General features: G+C 38.2%; 2 protein-coding genes across 2 annotated transcripts; one reads left to right on the top strand and one right to left on the bottom strand.

The window, feature by feature from the left end:
- Positions 1–10287: 10287 nt before the first annotated feature.
- Positions 10288–13268, bottom strand: slc25a47b (solute carrier family 25 member 47b). Its single transcript, XM_042773417.1, has 4 exons — positions 13173–13268; positions 11940–12122; positions 11608–11857; positions 10288–10894 (listed from the first exon to the last, which is right to left on the bottom strand). The coding sequence occupies exons 1-4, from the start codon at positions 13251–13253 to the stop codon at positions 10617–10619; spliced, it is 792 nt and encodes a 263-aa protein (XP_042629351.1). The 5' UTR covers positions 13254–13268; the 3' UTR covers positions 10288–10616.
- A 1680-nt stretch (positions 13269–14948) lies between these two features.
- Positions 14949–20051, top strand: LOC109095511 (mitochondrial basic amino acids transporter-like). The gene is made up of 4 exons (XM_042773416.1): positions 14949–15348; positions 15861–15904; positions 17416–17499; positions 18449–20051. Exons 1-4 carry the CDS (start codon positions 15315–15317, stop codon positions 19193–19195), a joined length of 909 nt encoding a protein of 302 aa, XP_042629350.1. The 5' UTR covers positions 14949–15314; the 3' UTR covers positions 19196–20051.
- Positions 20052–21603: the final 1552 nt, after the last annotated feature.

The raw sequence follows: 21603 nt of genomic DNA, 5'->3' as shown, positions 1-21603 counted from the left end.
AAAGTCACTGTGTTGGTTTTCAGTGCGGATCTCAGTCATGATGTGGAGGTTTTGAGCAGATGTAAACTCACACACAGTGCTGTATTATGAATATCTGCTCTGAGAGGAAGGATCTCTTTCTGTCTTCCAGCTGATGGAAATCAAATCACATTAGAAGACTGCTGGTGCCTAACAGATGTTCTTCCACAGCAGCCGAACCCTTGTCATCTTTAAAACATGAATAGGATTGTGTTGTAATGAAAGCTTATACATATATATAATTCAGACAGATGTCGGTAGTTAAAGTGACAGTGATTGTGTGTTTTGATGTTTCTACCTCACCATCCGATCTGACCGCACTAAAGGAGAAACTAATTCTAGATGCATGTTTCTATATTTTTGCTGTATTTTTCTTTACTAAATAAATCCTTCCCACACTAAATACATTTCTTAGTGTGAATTGATGAGTATATTTAATTACAATATGTTATAGTGAAAAACATAAAAAAAACATATAATGACATAATTTTATCTGTTTTATAAAGGACACAAATAAAGCAAATGTATAAAAGTAAACAAACATGAAACCATGTAACATTCAGTGGATTTTACTGTTTAAAGCGGTCATCAGATGCCCATTTAACACAAGTTGATATGATTCTTTAGGGCCTTAATGAAATGTCTGTAACATAGTTTGGTTCAAATTTCTCAATGGTTGTGTAAAACAACACAAAAACAGCGCTGTTTTATTGCATTCTGCTTTAAATGCTAATGAGCTCTTCAGGTGTTGTTTCTTCTTTAATCTGCACAAAAAATAAAGCATTAAAATTAATCATTGACTTATCCAAAACTGTAATAATCCAAACAAAGAAGTACTTAAGATTTAGCATATGGAAAATAATTTTTAATTTCTAATGACTTTTTCTGTTCACAAAAAAGACAACAGTGGCATTATGTAAACAAACTGGCATTTAAAGGGCAATTCTGAAAATTGATGCATTGTTGTTATATTTTAATAACTACCTCTAAGGACCTCTATGTAGCTTTCTAAAATTGATGCACAAGGTTTAAAGACCTTTTTAAGACCAAGTAGAGAACATGAAAATAACCTTCATTGTATCCTCTGATCACACTGCAGAAAACTGCTGTCCTTCCTCTGGATTCTGTCTTGTTCTCCAGTGCAAACATCTAAAGATTCATAAATCAAGATACATTTACTGCAGATGCACAATGACAGAAGAAGTCTTGCTGTCTGATCAGCTGATCAAAATGAAGTCAGTTTAAGGTTAAAACAAACAAATGCCAATGAATCATAAACTCACTTAATTTTGGTACATTTTTTCAGACAAGAAGACTTAATATTTTATGTGATTTTGCTTCTACTGTAAATATACACTGCTGTTCAAAAGTTCAGGATCAGTGAGACCTTTAATGTGTTTTAAAGAAGTCTCTTCTGCTTATCAAGCCTGCATTTATTTGATCAGAAATACAGAAAAAAATAATATTGTGAAATTTTTTTACTATTTAATATAACTGAATATCTAATATTTTATTTTATATTTAATATATGTGAATCTCTGTTAAAGTGTAATGTATTTCTGTGATGTGCAGCTGTATTTTCAGCATCATTACTCCAGTCTTCAGTGTCACATGATCTTCAGAAATCATTCTAATATGATGATTTATTGTGCTGCTTCGTATTTTTTTTATATTCCGTGAAACTTTTTTCAGGATTCTTTGATGTATAAAAAGTTAAAAAGAACAGCATTTATTTAAAATAGAAATCTTTTGTAACAATATACACTACTGTTCAAAACTTTGGGGTCAGTAATTTCTTTTCTTTCTTTCTTTCTTTCTTTCTTTGATAAAAAGTGATAATAGAGACTAAGAATCTTAGAAAAGATTTCTATTTTAAATAAATGCTGTTCTTTTTAACTTTATTCCTCAAAAAATCCTGAAAAAAGTATCACAGCTTCCAAAAAAAATCTGAAGCAGCACAACAGTTTCAACACTGATAATAAATCATCATATTATTATGATTTCTGAAGATCATGTGACACTGAAGACTGGAGTAATGATGATGAAAATACAGCTGCGCATCACAGAAATAAATTACAGTTTAAAGTGTATTAAAATAGAAAAACATTATTTTAAATTGCAATACTATTTCACAATATAATTTTTTTTCTGTATTTCTGTTCAAATAAATGCAGCCTTGATGAGCAGAAGAGACTTCTGCATCACAGGAAAAATACAGATGTTCAATAAAGAGCACACATGAATAATAACCAGAATAAACTATTCTTCTGCTGATTAAAATAGTTCATTAGCATAACCAAAGTGGTTTAATATCGTTTGATGTTGATTCAGTTTTATAACTGTTGTTCTACTCACAAGAGAAAAAGGACAGTTTTGACTCTTTTGAACAGGATTTCTGCAGGTTTGATTAAGAATATTTTTAAGACCAAGTAAAGAAAATTTGAGGAATAAATGAAAGGGAACACAAAACATCAATGCAAATCCCTACAGGTTCATAAATCAAGATCCACAGTGACGTGGTTCATAAGATGATGAACACATGTATGCATATTAATGGGAGAAAAGCACATGATTTCAATCTCATCGTCTCGTCAATTATAGGCTGATGTTTGGGGAGTGATGAGAATCATCCTTCTGCATAATTAACACGCTTCCTCAGAGCTTTTAATTAAGAAATGCAATTAGCACAGCGCTGGCTGCTGATAAGAAACACAGAGACTCAGATGATATTATTACTATGGTATTACTCTGTTAAAGCCGCTCTGATCAAACTGATGTGACATTCTGCCATGAATGCGACAGACTGAACATTAAATCAGAGCTTGGTGACTGTGATAGTGTTTGGAATCAGACTGAACCCCACTGGTTTCCATGCAATTCACCAAAACCAACTCAAAAGAGTCAGGAAAAATTATTTTATTGTAGCTTGTCAAAGAGAAATATGAAATACTTGAGAACTTATGACATTTAAGACTCAAAGTTTACTTGAAATTGAAAACTCATCTGAGGAAACCTGACAGTTTTTTCATCTATTTGTTTTTAGATGTTCGTTTTTTGGATCTTAATTATTAATCTGTTACAGCACTGAAATAAGTGTGAGAAACACCCAAGTGTGTGTGAAGCAGATATAAAAAGGAAGTAGAAGTTACACTAAGTAAAAAAAAATGTTAGATAATATTTATACTTGTAGTCATTTGCACCTCAGTGAGCAAACAGACTCTATGATTAGTCATAACAAATAAAAATCATCCATGAAATGTTTTTTTAAAGTGTATGTGCAGCTGATTTTGAATATAGAAATATAGGATTCAAACGGATCCAAAGCAAAAAACGAGGAACTGTTTTTCAACACAATAGGAGTTCAGCACTTCTCATGTTTTATTTACATATATTTCATTGCTTCAATAGAGGTTTTCTGTTTTCACTTGACTCTAGTGTTTTTACATTTTGATTTTTAGTGAACTGCATGGAAACCAACGGGTGTAACCCGCATTATCATCTCCGCAGGCCGGACTGAAACTGATCACAGTCTGAAGACTGAAGCCGGTCAGGAATAGCTCCTCTGACCCTCCACAGAGACGCTTCCTGTGCTCCATTATTAATCACACACACACACACATGAAACAGCATCTGATAGCAGCGGCTCTCATTTCCTACAGACACACAGATATGAGACATCACCTACACGCTTTACAAGAACATCTGATCAAACCGCTGATGAGTCTTCATCAGCGCTCTCCAGAGTGAATCGTGATCATAAGTGTCTCAGTGTTTAGTCCATCCATATGAATCACACAGATGCTCTCATGTATATCCGAGCGGCTGGTGATGCAGGGCTCGTGAATGGGGTTCAGTGTGTGTGTCATTCACCTCTCCTCAGGATCTCCAGGGTCTACAGTAACAGAGCGGCTCCACGTCAGAGACATGAAAACACCTTCACGAAACACACGCATGTGTAGCATTTGTAAAACTGCATTTTTCCATCTCAAAAATATATCTAAATTACGACCTATGCTCTCAATGTCAAATGCAGAAATGTTAATCTATGTGTTTATGACCTCAAGGTTAGATTATTGTAATGCTCTATTGGGTGGTTGTTCTGCACGCTTAGTAAACAAACTCCAGTTAGTCCAAAAATGCAGCAGCTAGAGTTTCTTACTAGAACCAGGAAGTATGATCATATTAGCCCGGTCCTGTCAACACTGCACTGGCTCCCTATAAAACATCGTATAGATTTTAAAATCTTGCTTATTACTTATAAAGCCCTGAATGGTTTAGCACCTCAGTATTTGAACAAGCTCTTGTTACATTATAGTCCTCCACGTCCGCTGCGTTCTCAAAACTCTGGCAATTTGATAATACCTAGAATATCAAAGTCAACTGCGGGCGGCAGATCCTTCTCCTATTTAGCGCCACCGGGACAAGACCACAGGAACCAGTTGAGTCCTCTGCACAATCTGACTTTGCTGCAGCTTGGAATTGAACCACATCATGCTGGTTTCATCTGGCCAGAGGAGAACTGGACTGAGCCTGGTTTCTTACAAGGTTTTTTTCTCATCATGATTGACAGGTGATGTGTTGGTTCCTCAGGCTGAAGTTGATGTGGCTGTACAGCTGCTGCTGCAGATGAAGCTGGACTACAAGTGTCTCACCGGTCAGGACTATAATGATGGATGTCCGCCGGCGGACGGTGAGATGATGGTTGATTCCGGAGCAGCGCTGGAGGAAGGAGATGATCAGATGGATCCATGGAACGTCTCCTCCAGCAGCGCCAAAGGAGTCGACTATGATAAACTCATCGGTCAGTCAATGTTGTCATCATCTTTTAGGTCCATCAGTGGTATTTCTGCTGTAGGTCTGTTTTATGTATATGAAGGATGAATAATGCATTAACGAGCTCATTCTCCTGCTGTCAGTGTGGTTTAATTTATATAAATGCTGTCATTAATTTATATAAATAATAAAACATTCATTTAAATAAATAAATAAATATAGACAAAATATCAATAAGTACACAGATTCAAATAAATAGTAAATAAGCAATATTTAAATAAAATTTAAATACATAAATATATTAAAATAAATAAAACATTGATAAAAATAAAGATTCAAATAAACTAAAAATACATATAATAGTACAGTTCTATAGTGAGTAGAAAAAAATCCATAAAATAATAATGAAACTCATTAGAAATAAAATGTTATGTTAGTCACATTTAAATACAGTATACTGGGGTGACCGCAGCGGTAATACTGGTATCAGTGGGTGGTGTGGCTCACTGGGGGTCCTCTCAGCTGAGTGAATGGACAACAACAAAACAGTACAACGACAAACTCACTTATATTAAACACTTTCACTAACAAACCGAATAAAAATACACCACGCTATAGGCCTAATATAAAATAACAAATAACTTACACAAAGTTAAATAAAAAATACATAAAAATCAGCAAACACTGTGGAACCAAGTAAAAAAGAAACAGGCCATACGTTTTTGTCCAAGGAAAGGTTTAGTTCCACACACAAAGAGTCATTTATCGCCACCTACTGGCGTCACTATGGAAGCTGTGCTAAAGTCAAGGCGATTTAGATCATCAGTATGAAATGTGCAAACACTGACAAAGGAGTGATACCAAAGTGAAAAATCCCAAATCTACTGGTGAAATATCAGCATTCTTGGTACGTCTCTTGTTAAAACAGAGCAGTTGTATCTACAAAAATATATTTATTCAATAATAGTATTGTGACAAAATATATATAGTGTTTGTGGTGTTTTTAAATTGAGCCTACAGTTTCCACTGGAATTAACAAAGATCATAAATCTCTGGTAATTAGGAATAGCATGATTGTAAATAATAATGCTGATCCCATCCTGGGCACTTCTTCTCTCTTCTCCATCACATCTCTCTTTCTCTTTATCACAGTCTCCTTCTCTTTCTCTTCCTAAAGCTGAGCTTTGACTGACAGTCTGTTCATGTTCTTCTGTGGGAGTGAAGAATGTAAATACTGGGTCAGCTGATATTCATGTTTAATCATGTTAGATAGGTGATTTTACTGAAGGCTACCAGGATAATTTGACTGAGTTTATTAAATTCATTCACAATATTTATTAATCCTATGCCTAATATGATGAAAACATTCGTTAATGTCTCTTGCCTCGTCACATTGATGTGTGCTGTAAGAATTACTGTATGAGAAGATCTGTTATCGTTTGGCTTTTTATCCCTGCAGCACCAAAGCAGGGTTAATATAATTATAAAAAAATATTTTACAACTTTTGTTATTCGAAAAATACAGAGGTCCAGAGCTCGGGGACCTCAATGGTGGGTTAAATTGTGAGGTAACACCGGTAACAGACTACAGCAGCAAGCCTACAGCACATACACAGTGTAAATCAGGCCTCCAGTGACTCATGTTCAATTGTAGGATGTGTGTCGCTCACATGAGGATCACAGCATCTGAAAGACTGACCCTTTGGCCATGTTTGTGATCTGCAGGGACATGCATCAGAAGCAGAAGTCCTTCTATCTGTACACGGGTCGGGGGCCGTCCTCTGAGGCCATGCATGTGGGTCACCTGATCCCCTTCATCTTCACCAGGTGAGTCTTCCTCAGTGCCTCAGTGTTCAGCGTGTGTGTGTGTGTGTGTGTGTGTGTCACAGGAGGCTTCAGGAGGTGTTTGACGTTCCTCTGGTCATTCAGATGACCGATGATGAGAAGTATCTGTGGAAGGATCTGTTGCTGGACGAGTGTCACCGGTACACTGTGGAGAACCTCAGAGACATCATCGCCTGCGGATTCGACATCAACAAGCCCTTCATCCTCTCTGACCTCGACTATATGGGGTTAAACCCCTCACACGTCTTTATACTGCAAGACAGCAGGTGGCGCTATTACATCACAACTGTGTTATGTGTGTGTCAGTAAATATAAATAAATAAATGTATGTGTAAATACATGTATAAAATATATGTAAATGGAAAAATATGTAAATATATCTACATAAATGGCTGCCCACTGTTCCGGGTGTGTATTCACGGTGTGTGTGTGTGTGTGTGTGTGTGTGTGTGTGTTCATAGTGTGTGTGAGTGTGTGTGTTCACTGCTGTGTGTGTCCACTTTGGATGGGTTAAATGCAGAGCAGAATTCTGAGTATGGGTCACCACACTTGACTGTATGTCACGTCACTCATACACACTAGCGGTCAAAGTTTGGGGTCAGAATGATTTTTAATGTTTTTTACAGAAGTCTCTTCTGCTCATGAAGACTGCATTTATTTAATCAAAAATACAGGAAAAAATTTAATATTGTCAAATTATTATGATGTAAAATAATGTTTATCTATTTTAATATTTCTGTGATGCGCAGCTGTATTTTCAGCATCATTACTCCAGTCTTCAGTGTCACATGATCTTCAGAAATCATTTTAATATGATGATTTATTATCAGTGCTGAAACTGTTCTGCTGCTTCAGATTCTTTTGGAAACTGTGATGCTTTTTTCAGGATTGTTTGATGAATAAAATGTTTAAAAGAAGAGCATTTATTCAAAATAGAAATCTTTTCTAACAATATACATTACAGTTCAAAAGTTTGTGGTCAGTAAATGTTTATTCTTTCTTTTTTTTTTAAAGAAATTAAAACTTTTATTCAGCAAGGATGTGTTAAATTGTTAAGAAGTGACAGCAAAGATTTATATAGTTAGAAAAGATTTATATTTTGAATAAATGCTGTTCTTTTTAACATTTTATTCATCAAAGAATCCTGAAAAAAGCATCACAGTTTCCAAAAGAATCTGAAGCAGCACAACTGTTGATTATTCTAATAATAAATCATCATATTAGAATGATTTCTGAAGATCATGTGACACTGAAGACTGGAGTAATGATGCTGAAAATACAGCTGCACATCACAGAAATAAATAATATTTTAAAGGATATTAAAATAGAAACCATTATTTTATATTGTAATAACATTTCGCAAGATTACTGTTTTTTTTTCTGTATTTTTGATCAAACAAATGCAACCTTGATGAGCAGAAGAGACTTCTTTAAAAAACATTAATACTAGTTCTGATCCCAAACTTTTGACCGGTAGTGTGTATAAATCTAAATGTATCCACATACATACAGTTCAATCACATGAAGCGATATTTACACTCTATAGCAAACCACAACTGCTTGATTGTTTATATCGCAAAATGTAACTCTTTTATTGTCCAGCTCTAATCTGATAAATATGACTGTAATGCATGAAGATATTAAGATATTATAAACATAACATCATGATCTCCTGTAAAGCTGCATTATGAAAAGACTTGTCCAGATGTTGTTTCTGACAGTGTGAGTCCTTTGTTTTATGCAAACGTGGTGAAGGTCCAGAAGCATGTGATGTTTAACCAGATCCAAGGCATCTTTGGCTTCACAGACAGCGTCTCTGTGTGACGGGGATCCGGCGAGTGTTTGTTGTGCGTGGCGTTTAATCACGTGTTCTGCAGGTATGATCAGTTTCCCAGCGTGTGATCATGTGACCGTCTGCCCCTCAGGACCCATATTTCCAGAAGATGCGAGATGTGGCTCCTCGGATTGGTTATCTGAAGCCGGCTCTGCTTCACTCCACCTTCTGGAAGACGATGATCAGCTGGAGAAGATCAGACATCCTCACGAGATCCAGCGGATTATGTCCGTTATTATCCTCAGCTTACACTGAAAATATTACTGTATTCTATTGTTATTGTGTGAAACCATATGTTCAGTGTTTGTTTTTATGCTTCTGTTTTATCTTGTGAAGCACTTCATACATGAAAAATTATATACAAATAAATGTTACTTGAAATAAAAAAAAAACTTTTACTGTAAAATGAAATTGAAAAGTAAAATAAATATATTCATAATATTAGTCAAAATAAAGTTATTTAAATTAAATATAAAAAATGTGTGAAGGCTTTGTTTCTCGTTTTCATTTACTTGCAAAACGAACTAAAAATCTGAAATAAAAATTAATAAAAAGCTTATAGACATATAAAAAAAATTAAATGACAAAAATATTTTATTTCAGCTAGATGCCAATGCATCATGTTCATTTAGTGTAATTTGTTGTACTAAAATGACTAAAACAAACAATATATATATATAATAAAAATGACTGATACACAACAAACTTACTAAAACTTGCGATTAAAAATTAAAACTGCAAATATAAAAATCTAAATATTAATAAAAATGATACAACTTTACAATAATTTGTTAATTTAAGTGAATGCATTAACTAACAAACTAAGAACGAACAATGTATTGACTATGCATGACCAACTAATCTATTAATGTTCATAATATTCATGTTGACCGTGCATTAAGTAAATGTTAGCAGATACAACTTTTGATTTTAATAATGTTTTAGTGGATGTTGAACTTAACATTAAGATTAATAAGTGCTGTAGAAGTATTGTATGAATTAACTAATGTTTTTAATGAAACCTTATTGTAAAGTGTAACCATGAAGTCTAGTACGTGAACAGTTCATGAGCCCTCGCACACTACACTTCAACCACGAGAGACCAGACTCTGACCCTCCGTGACCCACAGATACTAACCGCTCCGCTCCGCTCCGCTCCGGTCTGATAAAACTGATGCCTGCCATGAATAATCACACTCTGATGCTGTAAATGACACGTTTAATGTCCTAATTACAGTACTGCTGATTCAGTGCACATTCACATGAATAAATGGTCCATTTAACACACGATAGATACACAGTGCATCTGTAAAACAAGACACACATCAGACACAGAGCGTGTGTTAATGTGCAAATCCCTGATATGAGTGAAACATGAGCATCTTCAGTCACTCCAACTGAGATTAAATACACAGAGAAGAGTCTCACTCATCAGAGACTGTTAGTAAAGGGTTAAACCTGTTCATATGATCAAAGTCCTTAATGGAATAGTTCACTCCAAAATGAAAATGTGCTGAATGCTTCCTCACTTTCAGTTCATCTGAGATCAGGATGAGTTTGTTTCTTCATCAGGTTTGTAGAAATGTAGCACTGCATCAGTGTCTCAGCAATGGATGCTCTGCAGTGAATGGGTGCCGTCAGAATGAGAGTCCAAACAGCTGATAAAAACATCACAATAATCCACAGCACTCCAGTCCATCAGTTAACATCTGGAGAAGACAGAAGATGAAACAAATACTTGTGGATTATTGTGATGTTTTTATCAGCTGTTTGGACTCTCATTCTGACGGCACCCATTCACTGCAGAGCATCCATTGCTGAGACACTGATGCAGTGCCACATTTCTACAAACCTGATGAAGAAACAAACTCATCCTGATCTCTGATGAGCACATTTTCAGCAAATGTTCATTTCTGGCTGAACTATTCCTTTAAACATTCATGATGCACAGATGGATCTGGAGGTAGACACTGCAAAACACACTAAAATATATATTAATACAAAGGATAAATATTCACTCTGTACTTTATGTGCTTGAGGAGCTTCTGCAGCTCGTGATAAAATCACAGCGGAGCACAGAAACGTCTGGCTGTGCGGTTCATAAAACACTGATGCAAACCGTCCTCAGTGAGGAATCACATGTGATCTATGACGGCGAACGCAGAAAACGAACAACCAGTTCATACATGGCGAAGACGGACATGTTGACCGGAAAGGCACGGATGCAGTTTACCGTCAGACCTCTGAAGAGAACAGCAGGGCCTTCGCTCCTCACGCTGTGTGAGAGACAGTGGAAGAATCCTCTGTAGCGCCGGCCGCTCACACCGGACACCTGCAGACGCGCCTTGATCACATCCATCGGTGTCCCCACGGCCCAGCCACACATCCCAGACACACCGCCGGCCAGAAGAACCACCGTCCAGCCTGCAACAACACGGAGAACAGATCTCACACACAGCCCTGCACTGAGACCCATTAGAACCGCTTTGCTTTTCAGTGGTTTTATATTATACATTTTCTGAAATGGAATGTTTAAATATGCAAATGAGACGTGAATCTAATTAAATATGCATTTCCAGAACAGAAATCTGAAGATTGGATACTGAGGTTCAAAATTCTTATTTGATTTTGTTGATATATTAGAGTTTCTTCGTAATCACTTAACAAAGCAGAAAGTTATGGAAGCTTGTTTCCACCACAGACTTTTTTTTTTTCACAATTCTGCCTTTTTTTCTCAGAATCATCAGAATTAAGAGAAAAAAAGCATCAAAACTGTGAATTCAAAAATTGTGAAACAAAAACTTGCAGGTACTTCTTGCATTTTTTTAATGCTGTGGCAGAAACAGTTATCTTTATAAAACAGTCGACACATTTTCACCATGTTTTTAGGAGTAAACTGTGTAGAAATCAGTGTGAATGAACCACCAGAACATAGAGAGGAATAAAACTGTAAAGTTTGGTGTTTGTAAAAGAAAAAACAAACTCTTTAAAGATTGAAATCTACAAACGTGCAATAAAATAATGCATTAAATGTGTATGTTTTCTCTCCACTAGTCTGTAACAAGAGCCGGGTTACAGAAGCAAAACAGACCTCAAAGCGGTTTCTGCCTGCAGTGTGTGACAGCTGAATACTGCACCTGGCTGGCTGCTGTCTGTAGAGCGCAGGGCATCACAGATGCTGTTGTACGTGAGGAAGTAGGTGGCGAAGGAGGGTCCGTCACGCAGCGCTAAAGCAGCGGAGCCCCTGTAGAGCCCCAGCAGACCCTCGTCCCGCGCGATGCTCAGCAGACAGTGCACCGGGCCGCGGTACTTGGGCCTGGAGTCCGGCAGCTCGCTCTGACACTGAAGACGCACCTTCACGATGTCTGCAGGTGACATCACCAGCACCTGGAAGCAGACGAACACACCAGACTCACACACGCAGCCGCACACGAGAAGCACTGCCTGAGAGCTGAGGAACACACAGCACCTGAGCGACGCCTCCAGCAAACCCAGACACAAATAAATCAGCTTTACGGTGTGCATCGGCTGCGCCTCTGTGCCGCAGCTCCTGCAGCAGGTGCAGGACGTTCCTGTAGGTGCCGAACACCAGCGAGGAGCTGATGGAGACGGTGCTCAGCGGCATGGACATCCCACGGTAGAAACCACTGACCTGAAACACAGCAGAAATAAAATATATAAAGAGTATTTGTGATTTAATCTAGCAATTCTCACTTTATCTCACTTTTGTTCATATCTCACAGTTCTGCTCAAAAGTTTACACACCCTTTGCAGAATCTGCCACTTACACATCATCATATTATTATTATTTTGTCCCGTGCACTAAATGTAAACATCTGTTTTGTGAAATAAAATGTAATTTCACTATCGCTCTTATTTTGTTAAAATGGTAACACTTCACAATAAGGTTCCATTAGTTAATGTTCATGTATTAACAAACAATGAGCAATACATTTATTTCAGCATTTGTTAATCTTTGTTAATGTTTATAAAACTACAGTCGTTCATTGTTAGTTCAGGTTAATTCACAGAGCATTAACTAATGTTAACAAACACAACTTTATCATTAACTAAGATTAATAAATGCTGTTGAAGTGTTGTTCATAGTTGATGTTAACTAAAGTAGTAAACTAATGTTAAAACAATGTGAAATATTATTTATTTATTTGACTATGTTCTATAAAGCTGACTCTGATAAACGCACGAGAAACTCAATGTTCCTATACTGTAATGTACCTGTGCAAATGGAAATAAACTAAATATTAATAATAATTATGTTAACTAATGAACCTTATTGTGAAGTGTTACCATTCAAATTTACATTTTTTGCAGATTCTGCAAGGGTGTGTACACTTTTGAGCAGAACTTCATTTCTCGCAATACTAAGTTTAAATCTCACACTTTGGACATTTTTTTTATTTTTTACATATCACAATTTAATTTCCAACATTCCTTGTCAGAATGTTGTGTTTTGTTCTTGTCTTTGTATGACTGCTTACATATCTGTGCTGCACCAAAATCACTCTCAGGCTTAAAATAAACTTGGAACTTTTTAAGTCGGAATTGTGAGACTGCGAGATAAAAATTCTCATGTTATGCTTGGAACTTTTTAAGTCGGAATTGTGAGACTGCGAGATAAAAATTCTCACAGATCCTTTTATTTATTTCTATGAGATAGTTGTGTGTTTGTGCAGATACTCACTCCTTCAGTTCTGCAGGTTCTTCTCACACACTCCCAGACCCCTGAGTCACGTGTCTGAGTCTGCATTCTCACCTGCAGCATTCATCAGTGTTACACTCTGCAGGAAGTGTTACAGTAACTTGATATGGTGAATGCATGTGGTTGAGGATGTTGGTTTGAGTTTGATGGTTTGTCTAGCGGATACCCCTCAGTGTGTCAAGTGCAGCATTCATGATACCCCACCGCCACTCCAAAAGACCGTGAATAGTGTAGCCCCTGCCCCACCGCCACTCCAAAAGCCCCTGATATATCACACACACACACACCCACACATTCACACACACTTTTTTTTAAATTAGCTGCTAACACTGGCTATAATACACGGACAAACTGTTCTTCACTTGAACACACACACACACAAGTTGATTTACATAACTGACATACGAAAGAATAGGCAAAGAAATACTGGCTGTTTTAAATGATTGTTTTCAGACAGAACCGGCCACGCACACACACACACACACACACACACACACACACACACACACACACACACACACACACACACACTGACACTAAAAACAGCTGATTTACATCACTGACCTCCGACAGAACCGGCCACGAAATCCGCGAGCAAACCGATCCAACAGAAGAATCGAAACCAGCAGAACCGATCACACAGAAGAACCAGAGCCGATCCGAACCGGTCGAGCAGAAGCATCGGAATCATCCGGTTCGACCCGCCGAACGCGAGTCGGACAAACGCCGTTTAACGAACTGATGATGATTGTGAAGAAGACACAGATGAAGAGAAGCGTGCGCGCGCGCGTGTGTGTGTATGTGTCGCTTTCGTCACTGAAGGTCACGATCACCTTCAGAAACGAAGGTTCCGAGTCACCGATGCCGTGTAACAGTAGCGCGTGAATCCGCGCTGATGTTCGGCTCCTTTGATGCTCTGTGATTCACTGTAGCGCAGGAAATATTATCAGAATCAGATCAAAAGCCACCGGCGACAGAGTCAGCAGCGCTCGTGTTCCTGCAGTGACCGCTGAGCGGCGCTGCTCTTCATTCCCTCACACCACTGACGATGACGATGATGATGAAGGACAAGAGTCACGTGTTACACAAATACACACGATTACTGTACAGCTTCGGCTACTGTAAACGCCGCTCAGCCAATCAGATCCCGACCAGTTTTACTAATAAACAGCCAGCGCAATATTGTTTGTTTATATTTTAACGACACGCCACGGCTATTTTCATGAGCAGAAACAGGTTCAGTGCATGCATAAATAAATAATAAATTAAATAACAACAATAATAATAAATATGTAAATAAACAACAAAAAGGGAAAAACAAAATGTACTAAAGCTGTTTAAAGTTTATATTAGATTAAAAAACAAAAATACAATAAAATAATAATAAAAAAATTAAAAATAAAACCAAGTCTGATCTCGCTTCATTAAAAGTCAGCCAAACAGAAAAGAGTTCCGTCAGATATTATCAAACCATAGCAGACCATATTGTAATATATATATATATATATATATATATATATATATATATATATATATATATATATATATATATATATATATATATATATATATATTTCAGTTTATGTATTTAATTTCAAATATTTTTATTTTATTTCAAACACATATTTTTATGTTTATGGCTTAGTTTACTATATAAACCTGGCATAAGCATCAACATTCATTTTCAGTAATCAATAATAGATTAGAATTATTAAGCATGCTTTCTAATCATAATTATTATTATTATTATTATATGACTGCTGATTAACATGCACCTGCTTCATATTTATTATGTACAGAACTAAATCACAGTGAGCTGAAGTTCTGACAGTGCTTTACTCTGTTTTTTACTCAATAGTGTCTCCAAACACAGACATGCATGTATGAGCCTCGATGATGATGATGATGATGATGATGGTGGTGGGGGTGTTTCTTCATCCTGGAGCTTCTATTGGTCACAGATGGACTTTCCCCTTCATATCAACTTCATTCAGTAAAAATAGCAGCACAGAAGCAGCAGCTGCTCAGGAGCGCAGACGTCCAGCGACTGACCGACTGAACAAACACTGCTGCTGCTGCTCACAGACACTCATCTTCTTCATCTTCATCTTCATCATCTGAGGAATGGCTATGGACTTTGTCGCAGGATGTATTGGAGGTAAAATGTGCTTGATTTGTCTGAAGATCTGAACACACTCACTGAAACATTCAACACGAGTCAAATAACTGATCTAGCTAACAGAGAACAGCTCTGGTAACTGATTACTAGCTACTCGTTGTATGCTCTCAGCTCACTGACTAATACCCCACACAGGGATCCAACAAATGCCACCAGATACTTTAATGTGAGCAGCTGAAGAGCCAATAAACAATCATGCTGATCTGAAATGCATTAATTAATCATCAAACACGTCATCATACAGAATCCTTCCCATGCTGCTGAATCAGTCAATCCTTCTGATAAGAACTGAAGCTCATTAAACACGAATGATCTTGAGAAGCAGGAAGACTTTCTCCAGATGTTAGCGAGAGAGTTTTGCAGTCAGTAACTGGTGATTGTGTGAGGTCAACAGCTCTTGCCTCATGCATGAATAACGCTCGGGTCAAGGCTGAACACATTGCATCAGTCGTTTGCAGCTCTCGTCTCACTCTCAGTCCTTCATGTTTCAGGAGCCGCAGGTGTGCTGGTCGGACATCCGTTTGATACGGTCAAGGTACGTGTGCTTTGACTAAACTATAAAACTCATCAGAGCTGCTGAATAAAAGGTTCTTTAGGGAACCAAAAATGGTTCTTCTTACACTCTTAAAAATAAAGGCTCTTCATTGGTGGTTCCATGAAGGACCTTTAACATCCACGAGACCCCTCCATTGTGCAAAAGGGTCTCTATAGTGGAAAAAGCTTCTTCAGATTCATAAAATACTATTTTAAAGATTAAGAAAAAATAGTTCTTTGAAAGGTTCTTTGGGGAACCAAATATGGTTCTGTTATGGCAGAGAAGCACAAACTCGTTGACCAAAACTGGCCCATGATGACCATGATTTGACCAGCCATGCCATTATCACAAGAGTGAGGGAAAATAGAGAAAAACATGCCATTGAAGCATATATTCATTGTATTTTTTATTTTTTTTTGGAAATATAAAAACCATTTATTATTCAAAAATGTATTGAATTGTTTTTAATTATTGATACATTTGAATATGATACTGTTGGGTATAATGCAACATTTTCTTATGGCCAACAGCTTCCAATTAAGTTAGATTTCCAACTCTTCATATTAAAGAGTTTGGGCTCCTCTGGACAAAACCCCTCTTTGGAAGCTTTATTTTTAAGAGTGCATCTATTATTTCAGCTCATCATAAACCCTGAACACATGTGAACAAACTGACCGTTTGTCTTCCAGTCTTTAATATCTGCTCTGTTCCTGTATTCATGGTTTGACAAATCATCATCTATTAGATTGTACAATCAATACAAATATATGCACAACTATCAATAACATTAATTTTTCAATGTTTGAGCTTGAGGTTTGGTTGTTCCTGTCAAACACTAGAGAATGGCACCTGTCAAAATAGATAGAAATCTTGAATGCAATGCAAGTTACTTTGGATAAAAGCATCCTCCGAATGCATAAATCTGCATTAACCCTGATCACGTCCTTAGATAATATTCCTGCATTAGAGACAGAATGCTCAGACTGTATTGTGTTGAGGATTATGGGCTGTTATTAGTGTTGCATGTGTGTGTTTCTGTGAATGTTGTTGTGTATTCCGTCATCGGCTGCCATAAAACTAACACTTTTCTAAAACTCAAAGTGTGCTTGTTGTACTTAAAGGCAAAGGGCAAGACACAGAAAGATCTGGTTTTGATCGAGTCCATTGCCTCCTCACGTGAGGTCATGTATTAATCACATAATCAGCCGTTTGAGCCATAATATCTCACGTCTTGCCTTGGTGTCTTTGTTCTGATCATGAGCTCACAGCTGAAGGGTCTTTTACAGCAAAAGTGTCACTTTGTTGTAGATGAGAGCGAGGCTGTTACTCCGGCCGCTCGGGGGTTAACCTCGTAAGTAAAGACCGGGTCCATTCCTCTTTCCACTGGACTGGAGTCTAACTGAATATGGTCTAGCATCACCAGCTCTAGATTCATTCACTTCTGTGTGATTTCTGCTGTGTTTGAGGTGTCTGATCACAGCAGGTTTAACGGGAAAAACTCAATTTTCTAGGTGAGACTGCAGGTGCAGAGCGTGGACAAGCCCTTGTACCGCGGCACGTACCACTGCTTCCAGTCCATCGTCCGGCAGGAGTCGGTGAGTACAGGATTAATGATGAAAGATTTTCTTGATGTCTTTGAAAGCTCAACAGGCTGGTTTTACACTGATCTGACAGATGAAAACCATTTGGCTTCCACATTTTTTTATCAATCATTTTTATCCGATTCCTTGAAAGAGAGGGCACCAGATTTTGATCAAAAATTAAGACACTCTTAAAAAATAAATTCCATGAAGATCCTTTAACATCCATGGAATCTTTCAATTGGATGAAATAATAATAATAAAAGTTTCCAAAAGGTACCTACATGTGAACAGATCTTAAAAGAACCATATTTTCATAGAACCCTTTTCACTTTAAAGAACCTTGGAATGGAAAGACTCTGTGGATGTTAAAGGTTCTTAACAGAATAAACTACGTCAATAAAAAAAACTTTATTTTTAAAAGTGTCTAGTGGAAAACGGTTCTTTAGATCATTAAAAATAATGTTCTTCACAGTAATGGTTCTTTAAGAAATGTTAACTGCAAGGTGCTTTAGGGACCAAAAATGTTTCCTACACATCCACAGAATCACTTTCCCTTCTACAAAAGGTTCTTTATAGAGGATAAAGGTTGTTTAGACTTGTAATATGTTATTTTAAAGATGAAGAAAACAGATTTTTTTTAAAGAACTGATCACTGAAAGGTTCTTTGGGGAACCAGAAATGGTTCACTGTGGAAGCTTTATTTTTGAGAGCGTATCATCTCCAGGAACACGAATCAATCCAGCGATGTTGAGTTGATCTGAAGTACATGTGCTCGAGGTTCAGTAACGCTGAGATGTTTGACACCAGGAGATACTGGAGACCCGGTGCGTCAGGAACGAGCACGCAGAGCTAAATTAAGCACGGGGAACATCTATATCTGTCCGTGGGTGGAGAGACGAGGGGTTTCAGGTTCTCAAGTCGTTAACCCTTCACACTCTTTCTGTTTCTCGTTTGACTGCAGATGCTGGGCCTCTATAAGGGCATCGGCTCGCCCATGATGGGCCTGACCTTCATCAACGCCATCGTGTTCGGCGTGCAGGGGAACGCCATGCGCATGCTGGGCGCGGACACGCCTCTGCACCAGTTCCTCGCGGGCGCGGCGGCCGGACTCATCCAGTGCGTGATCTGCTGCCCGATGGAGCTGGCCAAGACCCGCATGCAGATGCAGGGAACGGGCGAGAAGTGCGCCTCCAGGAAGATGTACAGGAACTCTCTGGACTGTCTGATCCGCATCCACCGGAAGGAGGGAGTCCGAGGGATAAACCGAGGAATGGTGACCACCGTCATCCGCGAGACGCCCGGCTTCGGCGTGTACTTCCTCACCTACGATACGCTGAGTCGTGCGCTGGGCTGCGACTCTGATGACGGATACATCATTCCCAAGCTGCTCCTGGCGGGCGGCATGTCGGGAATGGCGTCCTGGATCTCCACGTATCCTGTAGACGTCATCAAGTCCCGCCTCCAGGCGGACGGAGTGGGCGGAGCCAACAGGTACGACGGCATCGTGGACTGCGTCCGTCAGAGCTGGCGGCGGGAAGGATGGAGGACCTTCACTCGAGGCCTGACCTCGACCCTCTTGAGAGCGTTTCCCGTCAACGCCACAACATTCGCCACCGTCACGCTCTTCCTCATGTACATGCGCGAGGACGCCGACAGCATGAAGGACTGCGAGGCCATGCGGCCGAGTCTGCAGCACAGCAGCCTGTGACTCCAAGATCTGAAGAATGACTCGGATCGTCTTGAGATGCAAACCACAGATTAACTGCACTGACAGACTCTCTGCTGATTCTGTCTTATAAAGAGAGAAAAGGTCAGTGAACGCTGAACAATGACCTCGCATTATCTCTACCATTTTATGTTTAATGGACCGTACCGCTGAATTATTGGGATGAAAGAGTCTCCATTGTGTTTGAGGACTCCCAGATCAACATCTATAGAAACATCTGATGCTGATGAAGGATGAGAGTGACGTCCTTCAGGAGCTTTGGACGTAAACTATCACGGATGAGAGGCTGAACTGTGACGTGTCTGCAACTTATTTTCCACACAGTCAAAAACATCATGCTACATGTGGTTCCTTTAGGGGTGCATCTGCTGGGACAGGACAGGTGAAGGGACGACTGTACCTTATTTATGCCTCAAAGATGAATATTATGGAAAGCATATGGTTTCAAGTTCATGGGTTCGATTTCCAGGAAATGCAATAATGCATAAATATCAGCACCTCAGAGTAGCAATATGTGCTCTTAAAGTACTACTATGTAATTTTTAGGGCTAAATAAAGTGCAAAGTTGTGTAATTGTTATTTCATCTTTACATGCACCTTAAACATGTGACTAGTTCCTGGCATGACTGTAATTGACATATTCCTGTATATATGATATACTGTATGTGCATCATTTATTGTCGTTCACCAGTATTATTATGAATGTAAATAGTATGAGGGCTTTAGCAGACAGATATTTGACGACGGATTGTCAGTGTTTTTGATTCATGAAGCTCAAGGGAACATGCATTACACACTTTCTTCCCTTCAACATTCAATAAATATGGAAACACATTCACGAATATTTGTCTCTCACTGAATATGGGGCATTTAAAGGATTACGCTCTTGCCAGCTTTGTAAACGATGAGAGAGAAAACTGACCATCATACACTCAATGACTTCAGGCTAGAACACACTACACAACTTTATCCTCAGTTTCAGATCTGGACGAGACAATTATTTCATAGAAAATCTCAGTGTATGATGGACACAGACTCTGATTTTAGCTTCAGACTGTGATTCCACACATTTAGACACTTAGTTTTCATCTGTCATATGTTATAAGTCGCACTGAGTAAATACAGCTGGATAAAACAAAAACTGTTTCCATCTTCATTTCAGGCCACAAAGCAACAAACTGTGATTATTTTAAAGTGGGCTGATTCTTTTCTGTACCCGCTGTATATACTGAGTGTCTATGCTGGCTTTTTTAATACAATAATCAAATGCACTGAGCAGAGCATCAGAAACTATGATATGTGACATAAAATCAGCTCTAAATATCCTCCAGCTGGATAGAATCGAAGTCTGAGGGTAAAACACAAGTCTGCGTCCATCATGCACTGCACCATTTTTCTTTGAAATCTGTGAATGCCAGCTCCGTGCCGGTGTAGTGTAGTGTATGCCAGCCTAAACACAGAAGCAAAACCTGAAAGGACAAGAACAAACCCATTTACAGCCACCATCAGCTGATTACTGACAGACATGATGGAGAGGAGGAGCACAGATGATGAAGAGCGGCCTCTAGTGGCTCTAAACCAGAAACAAACCCCACACTCTCAAACACATGGAAGGAGAAAAATCTGTATTTCTCACTGAAATGTTTATTGGAAGCAGAGACAGACTGTTTCATCAACTAGTCACTTAAAGGGACGATATAATCCTGATTATTCATAAAAATAAATGTAATTGTTACCATGATTAGAAATTTTATTAATTGTGCAACTCTAGATGAAACTGTCTGTTTTAAGCCAAAAGCTGTGTGTTTATTAGAAACAAATCCATCAAGACGTTTTTAACTCAAATACATAGAGTCTATAATCCATAATAACACTTCCTCCAGTGAAAAAGTGCATCTTCTGTTGTCTCTCACATCAAAATCCAGACACATATTTGTTTAGAGCTGTTTAAACGCTGCTTGATCTGTGCAGATTTCTCTCCTGATTCACACCAGAACACTTTTTCACTGGAGGAAGTGTTATTATGGATTATAGACTCTATGTATTTGAGTTAAAAACATCTTAATGCTGGATGTGTTTCATCTTTTGTCTTTCTCCAGATGTTCACTGATGGACTGGAGTGCTGTGGATTACTTGTGGATTATTGTGATGTTTTTATCAGCTGTTTGGACTCTCATTCTGACGGCACCCATTCACTGCAGAGGTGATATTGTGGGTGATATTTTTAGTCTTGTTTCATTAGTCATTTAAAGTCACAATGCAATGGAATTAGAGTAAGATTTTTTCCTCCATATTGTGACATACATCAGAATAAAACAGATTAACAAGAGAGAAAAAATGTAAGGCGGGATTTGGTTCCACGCATCAGTTGACTGGATGTTGAGATGTGG

Source organism: Cyprinus carpio, chromosome A17 (assembly GCF_018340385.1).
Source record: "Cyprinus carpio isolate SPL01 chromosome A17, ASM1834038v1, whole genome shotgun sequence".
In the NCBI taxonomy this organism is placed as follows: domain Eukaryota; kingdom Metazoa; phylum Chordata; class Actinopteri; order Cypriniformes; family Cyprinidae; genus Cyprinus; species Cyprinus carpio.
The sequence above is the reverse complement of the archived record's forward strand: the minus strand, read 5'-3'. Positions and strand labels throughout refer to the sequence as shown.

Coding starts and splice junctions, on each gene's coding strand:
- LOC109095511 (XM_042773416.1), top strand. CDS start 15,315: ATGGCTATGGACTTTGTCGCAGGATGTATTGGAG. Junction 15,349..15,860: donor TGTCGCAGGATGTATTGGAG/GTAAAATGTGCT, acceptor TTCATGTTTCAG/GAGCCGCAGGTGTGCTGGTC. Junction 15,905..17,415: donor ATCCGTTTGATACGGTCAAG/GTACGTGTGCTT, acceptor TCAATTTTCTAG/GTGAGACTGCAGGTGCAGAG.
- slc25a47b (XM_042773417.1), bottom strand. CDS start 13,253: ATGCTGCAGGTGAGAATGCAGACTCAGACACGTGACTCAGGGGTCTGG. Junction 12,123..13,172: donor GAACCTGCAGAACTGAAGGA/GTGAGTATCTGC, acceptor GCTGTGTTTCAG/GTCAGTGGTTTCTACCGTGG. Junction 11,858..11,939: donor TTGCTGGAGGCGTCGCTCAG/GTGCTGTGTGTT, acceptor GTCTGCTTCCAG/GTGCTGGTGATGTCACCTGC.